Consider the following 19,475-nt stretch of genomic DNA (forward strand, 5'->3'; position numbering starts at 1 on the left):
AGCATTTCTAAAAACTTGTTTTCACTTTGTCATTATGGGGTGTTGTGTGTAGTTTGATGAGATATATATATTTTTTAATAAGGCTGTAGCATAACAAAATGTGCAAAAAGTCAGAGGGTCTGAATACTTTCCTAAGGCACTATACATAACTGCCTCAATTACCTCCTTCCCCTGCACATCAACTCGGTACTGGTACACCCTGAATATAGCCATGTTATTTTTACTCATTATTGTTGTTCATTATTCACTGTGTATTTAGTCCTTGTGTCACTATTTAAATGTTGTATGTATTTGTTTAACTCTCCACTGTTGGAAAATGACCTGTAAGTAAGCATGTCACTGTTAGTCTGCAGAGCATGTGACAAATACCAACCAGTTGACAAATACAATTTAATTTAATTTACTGTGGTATCTCTCAAATACAGTACATTCCAAAGTCACAGTTTGTAGTAAACAGTAACAGCAGTCCCAACATTCCCAAAGAAATCCACCATTCAAATAGTCACAGTATCAAAACTATTTTGCATCAGATTTAAACAAAAAATATGAATAGAAAGTGACCCATCACATTAGATGTAACCTAACCACTGACATTATACCAAGATTATTCATGCAACACAACAAGAATAAGAACAACCAATATACTCTCTGGAAATATATTATAAATATTCAACTTTCATTTAGAACATAATATACAGATCTAGTGAGGTTTCCTGTCACCTGATGAGGTTTTAGGTTTCTTTTTCCATCGCTTCCTGCATTCTGAATCTTTTCAGGCTTGACTACCGACAAATTGATCATTGTTCAACAACAAGAGTTACTGTGAAACGGCTTCGGGGTGCAACATCAGTGTTTAGGGGTATTTTAGGGGGAGAGGAGCTTTTCAGTGGCAGTGGCTCTCCAGGTTCAACAAGCACTACCACGTTCTCCTTCTTCGACAGCCAGAAGGCTGGGTAAAGGGGCTCCAGAAACTCAGCCTTGTATTTGTGGATGAGGGTCATGCCGACGACGTCATCCACCCCATAGAAAGCCAGTAATCCACGGCTATAGTCCACATAGACCCCAATACGTGTGAACTTGTCCACGCTTAGAGGCGTCTCCACATCACCGTGCCAGGCAGAGAAGCTACGTCCGTTCCATTGGAGGCACCATGAAAAGTCATTGCCGGCGATGCAACTGTTACTTTCAGGACCCTTGCGGTCGATGCTCTTGTAGGTGAGTCCAACATGCGTGCCCTCACCGCTCACGTCCACCTCGAAGTAGTGTCGGCCGACGTAGAAGCTCTCTGTGGCCAGTACCTGGCGCCAGTTCTCAAAACGTTCAGGGACGTCGGGGTACGGGTGTTGCCAGGGTGTGGTGTTGGTCACCTTCCTGTTTTCCTCAGTCAGACGCAGGAACTTATGGGCCGTGTCTGCATCAAAACTCACCGGATTGGCATCTGCACAGCGTGAGATAGAATAACATAACAGAAATTATAAAAGTTAAACAGAATCAACAACTTAGGTAAGGCCAACTTTACAGATTCAAAACTACGATTACGTCATACAAAGATTTGGATATTTCTACAGAATATTATGATAACTACTTGAAGTATTACTGTAATATTATGATAACCTTGAAGGACTACTGTAATATCATTCAAGTGATTTGAAGCCTTGTTTTGTTTGTGTATGGATGACCTCAATATGATAGAAGAGACTTACACTTTAGAAAGTCATCCCGCGTCTTTGGTTCTGGAACATCCCTGTTCTGTTTGGCTGCGATTATTTCATGGACTGTGGTTTTTATCCCCATCATGTCTGAAGAGTAGAGAGAGAGAAATATAACATGTTTTATGGTCAGAACTAATCACATTGGCCTACTTCACTTTTTAACTCACAAGCATGAAGTTTCCATTTGAATGTAGCCATTTGTTTTTGCATGGACACGTTTGTGAATTTAGTGAATTTTATTAGGATCCCCATTAGCCAACGCCGTAACTTTAGCTAATCTTCCTGGGGTCCAACCCAATTAATAAGACATTACAAACAATTACAAATTAAGACTTTACAAACATTTAACAAGTAGATAATACAGACAGTTAAAATACCTGAAGGAAACACATTTAACATTCAGTTGATGCTTTCTATTTCCTGTCCAGTCATATGGTCTTTAGCATTAGATGTTCTTTCTATTTCCTGTCCAGTCATATGGTCTATCGCATTAGATGTTCTTTCTATGTCCTGTCCAGTCATATGGTCTATCGCATTAGATGTTCTTTCTATTTCCTGTCCATTCATATGGTCTTTAGCATTAGATGTTCTTTCTATTTCCTGTCCAGTCATATGGTCTATCACATTAGATGTTCTTTCTATGTCCTGTCCAGTCATATGGTCTATCACATTAGATGTTCTTTCTATTTCCTGTCCAGTCATATGGTCTATCACATTAGATGTTGTTTCTATTTCCTGTCCAGTCATATGGTCTATCGCATTAGATGTTCTTTCTATGTCCTGTCCAGTCATATGGTCTATCGCATTAGATGTTCTTTCTATTTCCTGTCCAGCCATATGGTCTATCTCTTTTCCTTCTAATGGTCTATCGCATTAGATGTTCTTTCTATTTCCTGTCCAGCCATATGGTCTATCGCATTAGATGTTCTATTTCCTGTCCAGTCATATGGTCTATCGCATTAGATGTTCTTTCTATTTCCTGTCCAGCCATATGGTCTATCGCATTAGATGTTCTTTCTATTTCCTGTCCAGTCATATGGTCTATCGCATTAGATGTTCTATTTCCTGTCCAGCCATATGGTCTATCACATTAGATGTTCTTTCTATTTCCTGTCCATTCATATGGTCTATCGCATTAGATGTTCTTTCTATTTCCTGTCCAGTCAAATGGTCTATCGCATTAGATGTTCTATTTCCTGTCCAGCCATATGGTCTATCACATTAGATGTTCTTTCATTTTTTTCTTGAAGGTGGATTTACTTCTTACCTGAGAAATATGGATTGATAAAGAGTTCCATTCAGCTATGGCTCTATATAAAACTATATGTTTAAGGCGATTTGTCCTTGGCTTGGGTTGTCTTGGATGCCCTGAAATGACCTGTCTGGTTCGGTGGTTATGCGTGTTGCTACTATGTACTAACTGGCCTGACAAATACTGTGTTTAAAAAAAATATATATAACTGTGACGATCGTCGTAATGAGGAGACCAAGGTGCAGCGTGGTAAGTGCTCATGATTCATAATTTATTATAACTCAGAACACTAAATCAAAACAACAAACAAAGGAAACCGAACATCACGTTCTGCAGGCTTTACTGAGCTGTACAAAAACAAGATCCCACAACTGAAGGTGGGAAAAAGGGCTGCCTAAGTATGATTCCCAATCAGAGACAACGATAGACAGCTGCCTCTGATTAGGAACCATACTCGGCCAAACACAAAGAAATAGAAAACATATAGAACATAGAAATACAAAATCTAGAATGCCCACCCAAATCACACCCTGACCTAACCAAAATAGAGAAATAAAAGGGCTCTTTATGGTCAGGGCGTGACAATAACATTACTAAAGAAATTTGTTTTCAACGTGAAGCCATAAGAGATTCTGATACATTTGGATAATATTCATACGGATAGAGCAATGAAGAGCTAATCTGGCAGCCCTGTTTTGAGCCATTTGGAGCTTTTTTTGCTGCAGATGACAATATAACTGGACAGTACTCTAAGTGTGATAGGACCAGGGATTGACCATATAACTGGACAGTACTCTAAGTGTGATAGGACCAGGGATTGACCATATAACTGGACAGTACTCTAAGTGTGATAGGACCAGGGATTGACCATATAACTGGACAGTACTCTAAGTGTGATAGGACCAGGGATTGACCATATAACTGGACAGTACTCTAAGTGTGATAGGACCAGGGATTGACCATATAACTGGACAGTACTCTAAGTGTGATAGGACCAGGGATTGACCATATAACTGGACAGTACTCTAAGTGTGATAGGACCAGGGATTGACCATATAACTGGACAGTACTCTAAGTGTGATAGGACCAGGGATTGAATCACCTGATTCAGTGTTAGATGTTACATACACTGAACATTTTCTTGTAACAGCAATTCCCTTACCCATCTTAAAAACAATATTATCTATGTGTTCTGACCATGATGAAGCTGCGTTCCACATGATGCCTAGTAGTTTTTTTCACTTGCTCTACATGTGTTCTATTCATCGGACAAATTCAATTGGGGATCATCAGCAAGCATATATCTAGAACCAAATACAATACATTTAGTTTTAGAAATGTTCAACACCAATTAGTTCATATCAACCCACTCAGACACCATTCTTAGTTCACTGCTCAGTACATCTGTTAGCTCATTACATTGTGATGCTGCGCTATACATTGTACAGTCATCAGCATACATGACCACTCTTGCTTTGTTCATTACTGAAGGTGAATCATTAGTAAAGACAGAGTTAGCAACAAAGAACACATCGCTATACTGTCATTGTTATACTATGTCTCCATGACAATCAAACATGCTGACTCACACAACTCACAGCTGGGTTTCCCCTCTAGTGACAGACAGCCTTAGGTTAGAGGCTTTTAACTAGTTTTATCTCTCTGACACCAGTCTACTCCAGTTAACCAGTCTACTCCAGTCTACACCAGTCTACTGCAGTCTACTCCAGTCTACTCCAGTCTACTGCAGTCTACTCCAGTTAACCAGTCTACTCCAGTGTACACCAGTCTACTGCAGTCTACACCAGTCTACTCCAGTCTACCAGTCTACAGCAGTCTACCAGTCTACTCCAGTCTACTCCAGTCTACCAGTCTACTCCAGTCTACTCCAGTCTACCAGTCTAGCAGTCTACCAGTCTACTCCAGTCTACTCCAGTCTACCAGTCTACCAGTCAACTCCAGTCTACCAGTCTACCAGTCTACAGCAGTCTACCAGTCTACTCCAGTCTACCAGTCTACTCCAGTCTACAGCAGTCTACCAGTCTACTCCAGTCTACCAGTCTACCAGTCAACTCCAGTCTACCAGTCTACCAGTCAACTCCAGTCTACCAGTCTACTCCAGTCTACTCCAGTCTACTCCAGTCTACCAGTCTACTCCAGTCTAGCAGTCTACCAGTCTACTCTACTCCAGTCTACCAGTTGTAACAAGGGCTCTACACCTATGCCACACTGCCTGAAAGATACCTCAGGTGTGTAGACAAGTTTAAACACACCCAGGTAGGGAGTCCATAGATTCTCTTTGCATCTGGGGCACAAACCTGAAGTGTCGTTCTTCCTCCTAACACACCATCACTTCCTCTACTTTCTGTGTTTGTCTGTGACCAGCCTGAGGGATTTCTTTGTGTGCCTGAACCGCAACTGCAAGCTCGGGCCGTTGTCTTTTTGCCACTAATGGGTGAGCAGAGACTTGCAGAGGCTTGCCGCCAGCCACTATGGCAGTTTGCCTCTGCCATCCAGATGTTGACTGCACTCACCATTTTTGCAGGTCTCTTTGAGTGTCTCAGTGTACTTGGACAGCAGCAGTTCACACAGCTCCTCTGTGGAAGTAACAATCTGTCTGCTGAAGGAGTTGAGCCGGTCCATGAGGCCGATGTAGACCCCAGGTAGGGTGATGTCAGAGCAGTCCTTCTTCCACTCGGAGTACTCCTGTAAAACACACAACACACCTCGGTTCACTATTTTGTACACCGTTGGAAATTACTGATGAAGTATAGCTAATGGCGTCCTGTCCAGGGGATGTAATTGTACATCAAGCTGTCTCATGCTACAGGAACAGGATATAGGTACCTGCCCTTATTGGCCACTGGACAAGGCTTACTTACTTACGTTAATGGGAACCTGAGTGAATACTAATGATGAAACATGGCTTGGGTAAAACATTAGGTTAGTTTCTACCAGTGGAGGCAGTTGTGAGGCTCTATAGGGGCTCTTTGTAATGTCTGGAAAGGAATTAAAGGAATGGAGTCAAACGTGGTTTCCATATGTTTGATGCGTTTGTTTTCTGTTCCATTCCAACCATTACAAGGAGCCCATCCCCCTATAGCTCCTCCCACCAGCCTCCACTATTTTCTACTTTAGTCGTGTTTCATGATTAAAGTAAATACGTAAGATAGCAGCACATACGCACTTAAGGTTTGTTAATAACACTATAGAGTCACTTGGCACTGTCCGGCACCACAACACAACCAACACCGAATCCACCAGACCAGTGAAAACTACCTTACCTGTAGGAAGTCCACCTGAGTCATGTTTCATGATTAAAGTGAATACGAATGATAGCAGCACTGTGGTTTGTGTTAATGTTGATGAGAACCACCTTAGGTCAGTGAATAACCCTAATGAGTCACTTGGCAGTGGCACCACTGTATCAGAGTCCATGGTTAACCACCAAATAGATTTTGCACCTGTAAATTAGGCTACTGTATGTGCATTACCTACCACCATGATAATCACCTTAGGTCAGTGACTAGAACTACTGACTTGGCACCACCTCTATCTCAGTCTCAATCCATCATAAACCACCAGACCAAGTAAGACCTTACCTGTAAGAAGTCCACGTCATTCTTGTTCTTGGAGAGCTTCTCCACCTGCGCCTGTGTCTTTTTCAGCTCAGTGCACCTCTGCTCCAGGTGTACCTTGATCCCCTCGGCCTGTCTCAGAGCCTGCTTCTCCTCTCCCTCCAGGATCTCCGTCACCTTTAGGTTCAGGTTTAAAGTTTATTACAAAATCTTTGGTTTATATGCAGGTTTTACAGAAACAAACAGTACATAAAACATACATCAAATGTGATGTCATACAATATGTATTTTTTTAAAGCAGGTAAAAAGAATAGATCTGCATAAATATAGGGACAGTGCATAAAACAGCTAGGCACATCACTTCATCAATAAATAGGATTACCTCTCTCTTGGCCCGCTCCACCGCAGCCTGGAGCACCGTAAACTGGTTCTCAATGACCTCACGGACCTCTGTCACTGAATTCTGCATGGTGAGATGGAAGAGGTGTTATCAGGTCCGTTTTATAATTGTGTACACACTAGGTACAGTATATTTAGATATAGGGGCTGAGGTGATGGACGGACGGACGGGCGGGCGGACGGACGGACAGACGGACAGACTGTGGTCTGATTGAAGTGGCTTTTATTTGTTCTTGTGATTATATTTTCCTGGGGTCCAAACTAAGTAAGGCTAAAATACAACACTACATATAACATTATTACAACACTACATATCTACAATACACCACTACATATAACATCATTACACCACTACATATACCATCATTACACCACTACATATCTACAATACAACACTACATATACCTTTATTACACCACTACATATCTACAGTACAACACTACATATACCTTTATTACAACACTACATATCTACAATACAACACTACATATAACATCATTACACCACTACATATCTACATTACAACACTACATATAACATCATTACACCACTACATATAACATCATTACACCACTACATATAACATTATTACCTCACTACATATCTACATTACACCACTACATATAACTTCATTACACCACTACATATAACATCATTACACAACTACATATAACATCATTACACCACTACATATCTACATTACAACACTACATATAACATCATTACAACACTACATATCTACAGTACAACACTACATATCTACATTACAACACTACATATAACATCATTACACCACTACATATAACATCATTACACCACTACATATAACATCATTACACCACTACATATAACATCATTACACCACTACATATAACATCATTACACCACTACATATAACATCATTACAACACTACATATAACATCATTACACCACTACATATAACATCATTACACCACTACATATCTACATTACACCACTACATATAACATCATTACACCACTACATATAACATCATTACAACACTACATATCTACATTACACCACTACATATAACATCATTACAACACTACATATCTACATGACAACACTACATATAACATCATTACAACACTACATATCTACATTACAACACTACATATAACATCATTACACCACTACATATAACATCATTACAACACTACATATAACATCATTACACCACTACATATCTACATTACACCACTACATATAACATCATTACACCACTACATATAACATCATTACACCACTACATATAACATCATTACACCACTACATATCTACATTACACCACTACATATAACATCATTACACCACTACATATAACATCATTACACCACTACATATAACATCATTACACCACTACATATAACATCATTACACCACTACATATAACATCATTACAACACTACATATAACATCATTACAACACTACATATAACATCATTACACCACTACATATAACATCATTACACCACTACATATAACATCATTACACCACTACATATAACATCATTACACCACTACATATAACATCATTACACCACTACATATAACATCATTACACCACTACATATAACATCATTACAACACTACATATAACATCATTACACCACTACATATAACATCATTACACCACTACATATCTACATTACACCACTACATATCTACATTACACCACTACATATAACATCATTACACCACTACATATCTACATTACAACACTACATATAACTTTATTACACCACTACATATCTACAGTACAACACTACATATAACATCATTACACCACTACATATCTACATTACACCACTACATATAACATCATTACACCACTACATATCTTCATTACAACACTACATATAACATCATTACACCACTACATATAACTTCATTACACCACTACATATAACATCATTACACCACTACATATAACATCATTACACCACTACATATAACATCATTACACCACTACATATCTACATTACAACACTACATATAACATCATTACACAACTACATATAGCATCATTACACCACTACATATAACATCATTACACCACTACATATCTACAATACAACATTTATAATACCACCATGCATACGTGTGTGTGGTGTGGGTGTGCTGGCATGTGTGTGTGTGTGTGTGTGTGTGTGTGTTTCTCCACAGTCTGCAATTTTCCCATAAAGGTGTCTATGCTTCAGGTATTGAATGTCTGCTTACACAATCAATCCCTAGGGGACAAGGAATGCTACATGACATGACGGTGGAGCCAAACCCTATACAAATTCATTCCTTTTACCACACCTGGGTAAACCTGTCAGGTTGGGGTGGGCGGTTCCGATACCTGGGGACTACTTATAGATTAGAGGTATCTCTTGCTCTTTTCTTGGGACTTTTATTTACTTCTTGTAAAACGTTGTGACATGCCTCTGTTCTGTCACTCATTGTGTAGGAATTCTGGAATCTAGAAACACTCGGCTAAAGCGAATGCTACACAGCACTTTGTTTAACAGTCACAGATCCATCAGTCTTTGACATCATCCTTTAAACGTGTAACAAGAAGGGCACTGCAGCCTACCGTACCTCAATAGAGACAGTGTTGACTTGAAGTTTGTTGATGGCATTCTCTGCTGCTGTCACTGTCTTCACCATCTCTGCTTGCTTATCTAGTAGTTCCCTCTGTCAGGAAAAAAAAGGACAGGAAGGACGACAGGAAGAAGGAGAGGAAGAGAAGGAGAGGAAAATTCAATGAACGCACACATTATAGCCAAGTGGTTGTCATGCTGAAGCTATGCCTTATTTGAACAATTCTGTTCAACTCATTTAATTGACCAATTTATCTAAACGTTTACAATGCAGCTGAGTCACAGGAACAGAGTATTTTCCTGCCCGTTTCTCTATTGTCTGATATGATCTGATTTCTATGTTATTCTATTGTGGTTTTCAGGGAAGGAATCTGATTCACTACAGTTTGATTAATTGTGTTTCCAGTATAGGTAGGGCCTGAATTTCTTAGGTTCGAGTGACTCTTGAGTTGCAACTGGTACTCATGTTAGAATTCCTATTCCTATCTGAAAATAATGAAACAAGTCCTGGTCTAATTTCTATGTTTCCTAACCTCAGATACAGATAACTGTGAAACTGTCTGCGGATTAAGTTCCCAAGGAAAGTCACAAGTTCCGGAGAGACTGAAGAGTATATCTCCCAATGGGTTATATATGCTATTGGTTTACTGTTAGAATTGGTTGTAGGACTACAATGATACTGCTAAAAGTAACAATGCATAAACCTAGAACACGCATGGCCAACCTTGCTCTTAGAGATCTAGCTACTGGACGTGCAGGTTTCTGTTCCAGTCCTGACATTCTGATGATCATTTGTATTAGACACTATTCATTTCACTATTCAATCATCTCTTGTTTTGATGTAAGATGGATGTGTAAACCCACTAACCATTTACATAGGCATTCTTTGTATGATATGAAATCAAGTGTTGATTCTTTGAATTACAGTACCAGTCAAAAGTTTGGACACATCTACTCATTCAAGGGTTTTTCTTTATTTTTACTATTTTCTACATTGTAGAATAATAGTGAAGACATCAAAACTATGAAATAACACATACGGAATCATGTAGTAACCAAAAAAGTGTTAAACAAATAAGACAATATATTTTAGATTTGAGATTCTTCAAAGTAGCCAGCCTTTGCCTTGATGACAGCTTTGCACACTCTTGGAATTCTCTCAACCAGATTCATGAGGTAGTCACCTGGAATGCATTTCAATTAACAGGTGAGCCTTGTTAAGAGTTCATTTGTGGAATTTCTTTCCTTCTTAATGCATTATAGCCAATCAGTTGTGTTGTGACAAGGTAGGGGTGGTATACAAAAGAAAAGAGAAATGACAGTCCATCATTACTTTAAGACATGAAGGTCAGTCAATGCGGAAAATGTCAAGAACTTTTAAAGTGCAGATGCAAAAAAAATATTAAGCGCTATGATGAAACTGGCTCTCATGAGGGCAGCCACAGGAAAGGAAGACCCAGAGTTACCTCTGCTGCAGAATATAAATTCATTAGATTTAACTACACCTCAGATTACAGCCAAAATAAATGCTTCACAGAGTTCAAGTAACAGGCATCTCAAAATCAACTGTTCAGAGGAGACTGCATGAATCAGGCCTTCATGGTCAAATTGCTGCAAAGAAACCACTACTAAAGGACACCAATAAGAAGAAGAGACTTACTTTTGGCCAAGAAACACGAGCAAGAAACACGAGCAATGGACATTAGACCTCTTTTGCAAATGTTTTGTTCTCTGAGTGAGGGAAATGCTGTAAATTAAGAGGGCTCAATGTATTTTGAAAGATGAGACTCTAAGGATTATAATACATACTGCGTTGATGTCATACAAGTAAGCAAAAATATCTGTGAGTCCAAATGTGCACTTGTGCACTTCACATTTCCTTATCGTTAAACTCACGTAATATACAGAGTCAACGTTTATGATCTCTGTGTTTTGATGTACAGTTACATGATGACATGGCGTTATACCCTGGGTTGTCCTGAACAGAATGAGTCTGTGTTTGTAGTATTGTGAAGAACATTTGCTGTGGACCCCACATCTGAATGTACTCATGACTCCATTCTATGCACACCAAAATTTCGGTCTGCTTCTCTGAATTGCCTTGTGAAGCCTAAACCTGTAAGATCATATTGTATAATTTAGCTAGTCATGTTGGCAGTAGAACACGTTTTCAAATGATGCCAACCTGACACAGATTGCGATTTACAATGGATTACGTAAACAACAACAGTAATTTTGTGATGGTGGGAATGCCGGCTGTGTTCCAAACTTAACAGCTACAAGTGTGCTTGTTCTAGTTCCTCAGCGGTACAGTTAGGAGAGCTCAAAAAAACACCTTATAGTTGAAGACTTGCAGACAAGTTTGACTTCTTACTCAAACCCTTGTCATTTTTGTTTTGTTTTAAGTTGTACCTACCTACCCCACATTTTCCAAGAATATTCTTTGAATGTTACTGAATGTATCTAGAGTATTTTCAGATTTCGTTATCAACAAATGTGGTCGAGAAGTACAGTAAAAGTAAAATGCACATAAAATCAATAGTGTAATGTTTGGATTCAGTCTTGTTTTCAGGTGAACTGTTGTGTCCTCACCTTTAGTCTAATACTTTTCCCAAGCTGTTTCCTTTTAATTGTTACCATGGTTATGCATATGCGGTCCATATTTCTTCTATAAGAAACATTTCAATGTAGTCGTATCCATATAGGCCAATTCCCACGAGTGCACAGGAGAGAGACATTATTAGCAAATATCACTATCATAGGTTCATTTGGTTTAATTTCAAAATGTATGATGCTTGAAATAAAGTAGCAATTTGTTTTCTTCGTGTTATGTATTATCCTGGCGTAATTGTATGCAGTTCAACATTATCACCACAAGGTGTCATCACAAGCATTTGTATTTTAGTCTAGCTTCACTACATGTAAAGAAACCACTAGCTAGGTCTCGTAACGTGAGGTCAATAAAACACGCCTAGCACAAGCTAGTGGTTCATTAAAACTACACTATGTTTCCTAATTGAAACTAAGTGGGCAATACACCTGGGTAAAATGTTTTGGAAGAAGCAGACAAAGAGTTTGGAGGAGGACAGATTGGTGAGAGGGGAGAGAGGGGTTGATAGTGGGGTAATTGATGCTGCTAGCTAACGTTTGATGTAAACAATGTGGCCGTCAAACATTGGACTCGTACACTAGCTATAGATTTTGTTTAATTACTGTATATTGTTGGCTGTTGTGAGAGAAGTGCATCTATCTAGCTGGCTAACAAGGTCTAGCTGGCTAAGCTGATCTTTCTCTACCTTATCATGCTAGCTCTGGGGTTATTTGCTATGCTAGCCAAATGTAGGCAACGCCATCAGAGCAATCAGATAATAAACGGGAAATAAAAGTTTTCAGATGATTTTGTGTAGTGGATCTGGTAGCAACAAATCAATGTGTGTATATAACTCATTTGTTCTGTTTTTTTGGTTGGATCAAGAAATAGAAACTTGTCGTTTTGTGTTAGCTTGACAACTAACTAGCTAGCTAGCTAGCGAGTATGGCTTGCTGCAGCACAATATGTTTACTGGGGAACCTATTAGTTTGTGCGAGCATAGTTTTGACAGTTAAGCATTGTTGCTTTGACAGTTGAAAAGGACTTATTTCACAATGCCACCTTCAAACTGTACTGGCAGCTTGAAAGAATTGGAGCTCACTTACATTTACAAACATTTATCAACAATGAGAAGTATTGTGAGGTCTCTACACCACCCACAGAGGCCTGTGTATCGGATCGCTTTAAGATTTGTTGAACACAAGTTTCAGATGAGTGCGTCTTTGTCAATATACATATTTCCATAAACTATTTTCTCATCATTCTAGAAACCTGTGCTGGTGTAGCTGTGAGAGTGCTCAAAATGAGCGCCCCTTTATTGAAACGCAACACTTTGAAAACCTCCCAGACAGCCTAGTGTGTGACTGTTAATGTAGCATTTTCATATTCCTCAGCCATTTAAGAGCTAGCCTGCTCCCAGATCTGATTGTGCTGTCTTGCCAACTCTCTATGGTCATTATCAATGACAGAGTTAGCAAAACAACACAAACAGATCTGGGAGCAGGTTACTCACTCAACAACTGCTCTTGTGTCCTACCCTCTCCTTTCCCCTCAGTAGATTCCTGTTCTGGTCTGAGCACGCTCTCATTGCTCTGAAAAAAACAAATATCGTGTTCTACAGAACAGTGGAACAACAAAGTCGTTCGACCTGTTTGGGCTTAAACAATTTGTAGATGAGGCATGAATGTTAGTTATCCTTATTATCCTATACTCATGATTTGGCACAGAGACAAATATCTCACAAAACATTACTTACAACTATTCACATATTGTGTCTTGTTAATGTAAATGGTGTTATGCTTAGTGAGACAACAGCCGAGAACCCTTGAAGGGAAACTGAGTCCCAAATCATGTGTCAAACTGAATGTCAACAGAATGATCTTGTTTGGATGTTCCCTGAGCCAGCATTAAACAGTAACAAAGAGGTTTGGATAAGTCAGGATAAATGGCATATACTGAATCGTTGTAGACTATCCTGGATCAACACAGACAAGCTCTGCCTCCTGTTCAACAATGTGTCAGTCAGATCAGATCAAAGAACGCCTTCACCATTCCATTGTGAGTTATGCAATTCCTCAAAAGAGGTATTTGCTTGTGAACACACAAGAAGAACTGTAGATAAAGAGGAGCCTTCCCTCCTCAGTCATACGTTGAGTTTAGTTCCGCATTATGAGATTATTCTATTTACATTGCACATGTGAATTACCAAGGATTCAGCTAATAGTAATTGAGTTGTTGCATGACTATTGTCAACGCCATATGGGATTTTTCAAACATTCCTTGATTTAGAATGTCATTATTTTAAGTTTCGCAACAAAGGGTTCATTTGCAAATAACAGGTGTGAGCTAAAACCTGGATCTCTGTTGGAATGAATGACTGAACCTGAGGGTCACACCACGTCATTTCAATGTGGATAATTGGGTATTATTTTGTTGAGATGTTGAACAATGAGATTACCACCTATATTCAATCACTCCAAAAAAAACTGCTTAAATTTAGTTGAATTTCCAATGTGTTATCACTATGCTTTCAACCATCTAAAAGCACAACCATGGGAAAACAATGTCTGATTTTTGGTTTAGATTAATGTGCTTAATCTAATAGCAGAACGAAATGGCCTGGATTTCAGTTGAGATTACATTAAAAGTACATGATGATCAATGCCGTTTGAGATTCTGCACAGATTATTACAGCAATGGTGAAGATCTCCACAGACCTGCAACGCTATCTTTAACATGCATTTATTTAATACAATTTCATATAGCAGGATAGTGAAAGTGTCTGAAAGATTTTGAATTCAGGTATGTTATCCCCTTTCTGTTTAAGAAACGTTTTTCAACAGAATTGGAGGAATGAATACACCCCTGATAACCAGCAAACACAGTTCACTTTCATAGCCTATTTAACTAGGCAAGTCAGTTAAGAACAAATTCTTATTTACAATGACAGCCTAGGAACAGTGGGTTAACTGCCTTGTTCAGGGGCAGAATGACAGACTTGTACCTTGTCAGCTCAGGGATTCGATCTTGCAACCTTTTGGTTACTAGTCCAACGCTCTAACCACTAGGCTACCTGCCGCCCCATGAGTCATGTCAGCTAACAATTTTTAGATTGGTAAATTAGTCTAGTTAGTCTAGCCAGCTATCTAAATCTGTAGTAATCATGGCAGAATACCGACCAGTCACGCAGGGCATGTGCCCAGGGGCCCTGACCTCCACGGGGCCCCCATTTGATTTTGTCAGTCACTCTCAGTCAGATATCATTAACGTGGCATAAGTCAGGGAAAAATGTGTAGAATTGCAGGAAATTCGCTGTAAAACCGCAACTTCTTCTCTCTGTCCCACGGCAAAATGAGTAGAATTGCATATTTTTTAAATTAAACTGCTAAACTTCTCTACTCCCAATGATAAAATATGTAGATTAGCAGGAAATTAACTTTAAAAACGTAAATGTTTATTTCCACTGTTGTAGAGGGGGGCCAATAAAACGTTTTGTCCGCGAGGTGGGTGGGCCCCCCACCAAATCTCACTTAGGGCCCCGTAAAAGGCAAGGGCCAGCCCTGCCTACCACCAGTCAGACACTACTATATACACTGAGTGTACAAAACATTAAGAACACCTTCCTAATATTGAGATGCACCCCATTTTACCCTCAGAACAGACTCACTTCGTCAGGGCATGGACTCTACAAGGTGTCGAAAGCATTACACAAGGATGCTGGCCCATGTTTAACCTGTCTCCTTCCCCTTCATCTACACTGACTGAAGTGGATTTAACAAGTGACATCAATAAGGGGTCATAGATTTCACCTGGATTCAGCTGGTCAGTCTATGTCATGGAAAGAGCAGGTGTTCATAATGTTTTGTACACTGTTGTACCTGTTGTCAAATGTGTGCATGGTACAAGTATATTAATACGTCTAATAAAGAGCAGCTGCCTTTGATATTAAGACTTTGGAAAGATGAAATCTACTTAGTAAGCCAAGGACAAATTGTAAAGTGTAACGAATAGTTGAAGATACTTACTTAAAATCAATGTAGGCTATAGAATTTGGAAAATGTATGGACTAATACAATATAGTGGGATGTTTCAGACTGATCACTTCCACAGCGGCTTGAGTGCTCTGGATGAGTTTGTGAAGAAAACATCCTGTTTTTATTCCACTCCCGCCACGTATAGAAACATAGGTGACTCTTTACTTACAAACATGAGGTGGCCAATTTTCATAGATAACAACACCACACAACTGATACGGTGTTCTGTAATTTCAGAATGGTTTGGCCCTATGCACAAGGTGTTTCCTTTAGATATCAAATCTATGCAAATGTTTGTTTGCGCATGTGTATCAAAGAACGTCAGAGTGGTTGAGAGAGAGGGAGAGAGAGGGAGAGAGAAAGACAGAGAGGGAGAGAAAGGGAGAGACAGAGAAACAGAGAAAGGGAGAGAGAGCGAGGGAGAGAGAGAAAGAAAGAGAGAATGGGAGAGAGAGAGAAACAGAGGAAGGGAGACAGAATAGAGAGAGGGAGAGACGGAGAAACTGAGGGAAAGGGAGAGAGAGGGAGAGACGGAGAAACAGGGAGAATGGGAGAGAAAGAGAGACAGACAAACTGAGAGAAAGGGAGAGAGAAGGAGAGAGAAAGAAACGTAAGAGAAAGAAGGAAAGTATGCATGCTGAAGAGAGAAAGTGCAATACCTCGATGGTTCTGCGTGCCTCCACCACAGGCACAGTGTTGTGTCCCCTGTGGTCCTCTGTCACACAGTCCTGACAGACACACACAGCGTCGGCACAGCAGAAAAGGTCCAGGGGCCACTTGTGGGTCTCACAGGTCCGTCTCTCGATGTCCCTCAGCGGCTCCACCAACCTGTGGTTCTGGAACTTGGGGTTCTCCAGGTGAGGCCTAAGGTGGGCCTCGCAGTAGGACACAAGGCAGGTGAGGCAGGACTTGAGGGCCCGGCACGGGCTCATCTCCATACACGAGTCACACACAACATCATCGGGCCCCAACGGCTCTAATTTCACCTCTCCTTTTGCTTTCTCTTCCCTTAATGTATCTCCCTCCCCAACCCCCACATCCTCTTTCACTTCCTCTGCAGCCTGTGGAGGATCACTCTCTTTATTTTTCTCTTCTTCCTCTGAATCTTTCAGGTCTTCCTGTATCGTTGCCTCCTCTGATTTCTTAGGGTCCTCTGATTCCTTCAGGTCTTCCTGTATCGTTGCCTCCTCTGATTTCTTAGGGTCCTCTGATTCCTTCTGGTCTTCCTGTATCTTTGCCTCCTCTGCTGTCTTTGAAATTTCAGTTTGTATGTCCTTTTTCTTTTTTTCTTCGGTTTTGATCACCAGTGGAGACTCAGCCACTATTTCATTCATTGTTCCGTTCTGTTCCACAGGTGCCGGTATAGGCTTGCCAGAGCATTGTAAACACTGGGGGCAGCCCTCACTTTTCTTGCCCAGGCAGGAGGCACAGACTGAGTGTCCACAGGTAGAGGACTTGTCACCATTGAGAGCACCAGAACACACAGTGCAGCAGAGTTTCTGGTCTGGTTTTGATTCTGGTTTGAGTCCTGTGTCTGCCATACCGCACTCTCGCTCACTTTCTCCTTCAGACGAACTTGCCTCAGCCGCTCCTGTTCTGTTCTGTTCTGTTCTACTCTGTCTGCCTCTGGCTAACCTGAGTTAGTTCCTTCCTGGAGCCTCGAACAAGCCACACCTCAACTATGTGAATGTCTCAGCTGCATCTCTCATAGTTTCAGCTAACTCCACACACACACACACACACACACACACACAAACAAACACACATACACCCGCACCGAAACAAACACACCCACACGCCTTTCTCCATGCAATCACGTCCCTCCCTTTTATTTCCTTGTGTATCAGATGACAGAGTAAAAGTAGCAAGATGGGTGGAGCTCAGACTGGACACACAGAGGTGTAGTATTCCTCTTGTCTCTGTAATGATTTGCACAGCTGGAGTTGATCATTGATGGATAACCTTTCTATACTATCAGATGATTATATTAAAAGATCAATCAAGCGTTTGAATTAATCATTTATTCCCTATGTATTTTCTGATAAGAAACAATGGTATCCTACGACAAGCGTCGTTTGTATATCTAAGTGGTTGGACAAATTCCAAGTTCCAAAGTGCAAAGGGCAATACAATGGAGAAGCAAATATTGATTCTTTATTCTCTTGAGTTGTCAGAGGCCAGAGCTTTGATTGGAAAGACTGATCCAACTCTGCCACCCAGTGGAACGGAATAGCATACAGATCCACACAGTACAACACATGGTATTGACTGGCAATAAAAACTGGTCTCATACTACAGCATCTCAGGTTTTTTAAGGGACATTTCTCAGAATGAAAACATAGCACAATGGCACAGACATGATTCATTGATTTATTTCATATTTACTGTCATTTCAGTGCAAACAACGGTTTTCTGTTTCAGACACTAATAAAGAAACACAACCAACACCATCGATCTGTAGTAAATACGCTCCTGGTCTGATTCATCTCCTCAGTCAGTTAGACATACTCAGCTTGTGTCCTAAATGACACCCTACTCCATGTACTGCACTAGTTCGGACGATAGCCCTATGAGCCTTGGTCAAAAGTAGTGCACTAGTTTGGACGATAGCCCTATGAGCCTTGGTCAAAAGTAGTGCACTAGTTTGGACGATAGCCCTATGCGCCTGGGTCAAAAGTAGTGCACTAGTTTGGACGGTAGCCCTATGAGCCTTGGTCAAAAGTAGTGCACTAGTTTGGACGATAGCCCTATGAGCCTTGGTCAAAAGTAGTGCACTAGTTTGGACGGTAGCCCTATGAGCCTTGGTCAAAAGTAGTGCACTAGTTTGGACGATAGCCCTATGAGCCTTGGTCAAAAGTAGTGCACTAGTTTGGACGGTAGCCCTATGAGCCTTGGTCAAAAGTAGTGCACTAGTTTGGACGGTAGCCCTATGCGCCTTGGTCAAAAGTAGTGCACTAGTTTGGACGGTAGCCCTATGAGCCTTGGTCAAAAGTAGTGCACTAGTTTGGACGATAGCCCTATGAGCCTTGGTCAAAAGTAGTGCACTAGTTTGGACGATAGCCCTATGAGCCTTGGTCAAAAGTAGTGCACTAGTTTGGACGATAGCCCTATGAGCCTTGGTCAAAAGTAGTGCACTAGTTTGGACGGTAGCCCTATGAGCCTTGGTCAAAAGTAGTGCACTAGTTTGGACGGTAGCCCTATGAGCCTTGGTCAAAAGTAGTGCACTAGTTTGGACGGTAGCCCTATGAGCCTTGGTCAAAAGTAGTGCACTAGTTTGGACGATAGCCCTATGAGCCTTGGTCA

At 40.4% G+C, this 19,475-nt stretch overlaps 1 protein-coding gene across 1 annotated transcript; it reads right to left on the reverse strand.

The window, feature by feature from the left end:
• Nucleotides 1-376: 376 nt before the first annotated feature.
• Nucleotides 377-17,975, reverse strand: LOC106589889 (tripartite motif-containing protein 16). The gene is made up of 7 exons (XM_014180302.2): nucleotides 16,832-17,975; nucleotides 9,547-9,642; nucleotides 6,925-7,005; nucleotides 6,567-6,719; nucleotides 5,499-5,670; nucleotides 1,704-1,799; nucleotides 377-1,438 (listed from the first exon to the last, which is right to left on the reverse strand). Exons 1-7 carry the CDS (start codon nucleotides 17,711-17,713, stop codon nucleotides 798-800), a joined length of 2,121 nt encoding a protein of 706 aa, XP_014035777.2. The 5' UTR covers nucleotides 17,714-17,975; the 3' UTR covers nucleotides 377-797.
• Nucleotides 17,976-19,475: the final 1,500 nt, after the last annotated feature.

This window comes from Salmo salar, chromosome ssa28, assembly GCF_905237065.1.
Source record: "Salmo salar chromosome ssa28, Ssal_v3.1, whole genome shotgun sequence".
Lineage (NCBI taxonomy): Eukaryota > Metazoa > Chordata > Actinopteri > Salmoniformes > Salmonidae > Salmo > Salmo salar.

Excerpts from the sequence above, each read along its gene's own strand:
- LOC106589889 (XM_014180302.2), bottom strand. The coding sequence starts at position 17,713 with ATGGCAGACACAGGACTCAAACCAGAATCAAAACCAGACCAGAAACTC. Across the intron at positions 9,643-16,831 it reads AGGCACGCAGAACCATCGAG|AGGGAACTACTAGATAAGCA; the intron begins GTATTGCACTTT and ends TTTTCCTGACAG. Across the intron at positions 6,720-6,924 it reads TGGAGCGGGCCAAGAGAGAG|GTGACGGAGATCCTGGAGGG; the intron begins GTAATCCTATTT and ends CTGAACCTAAAG.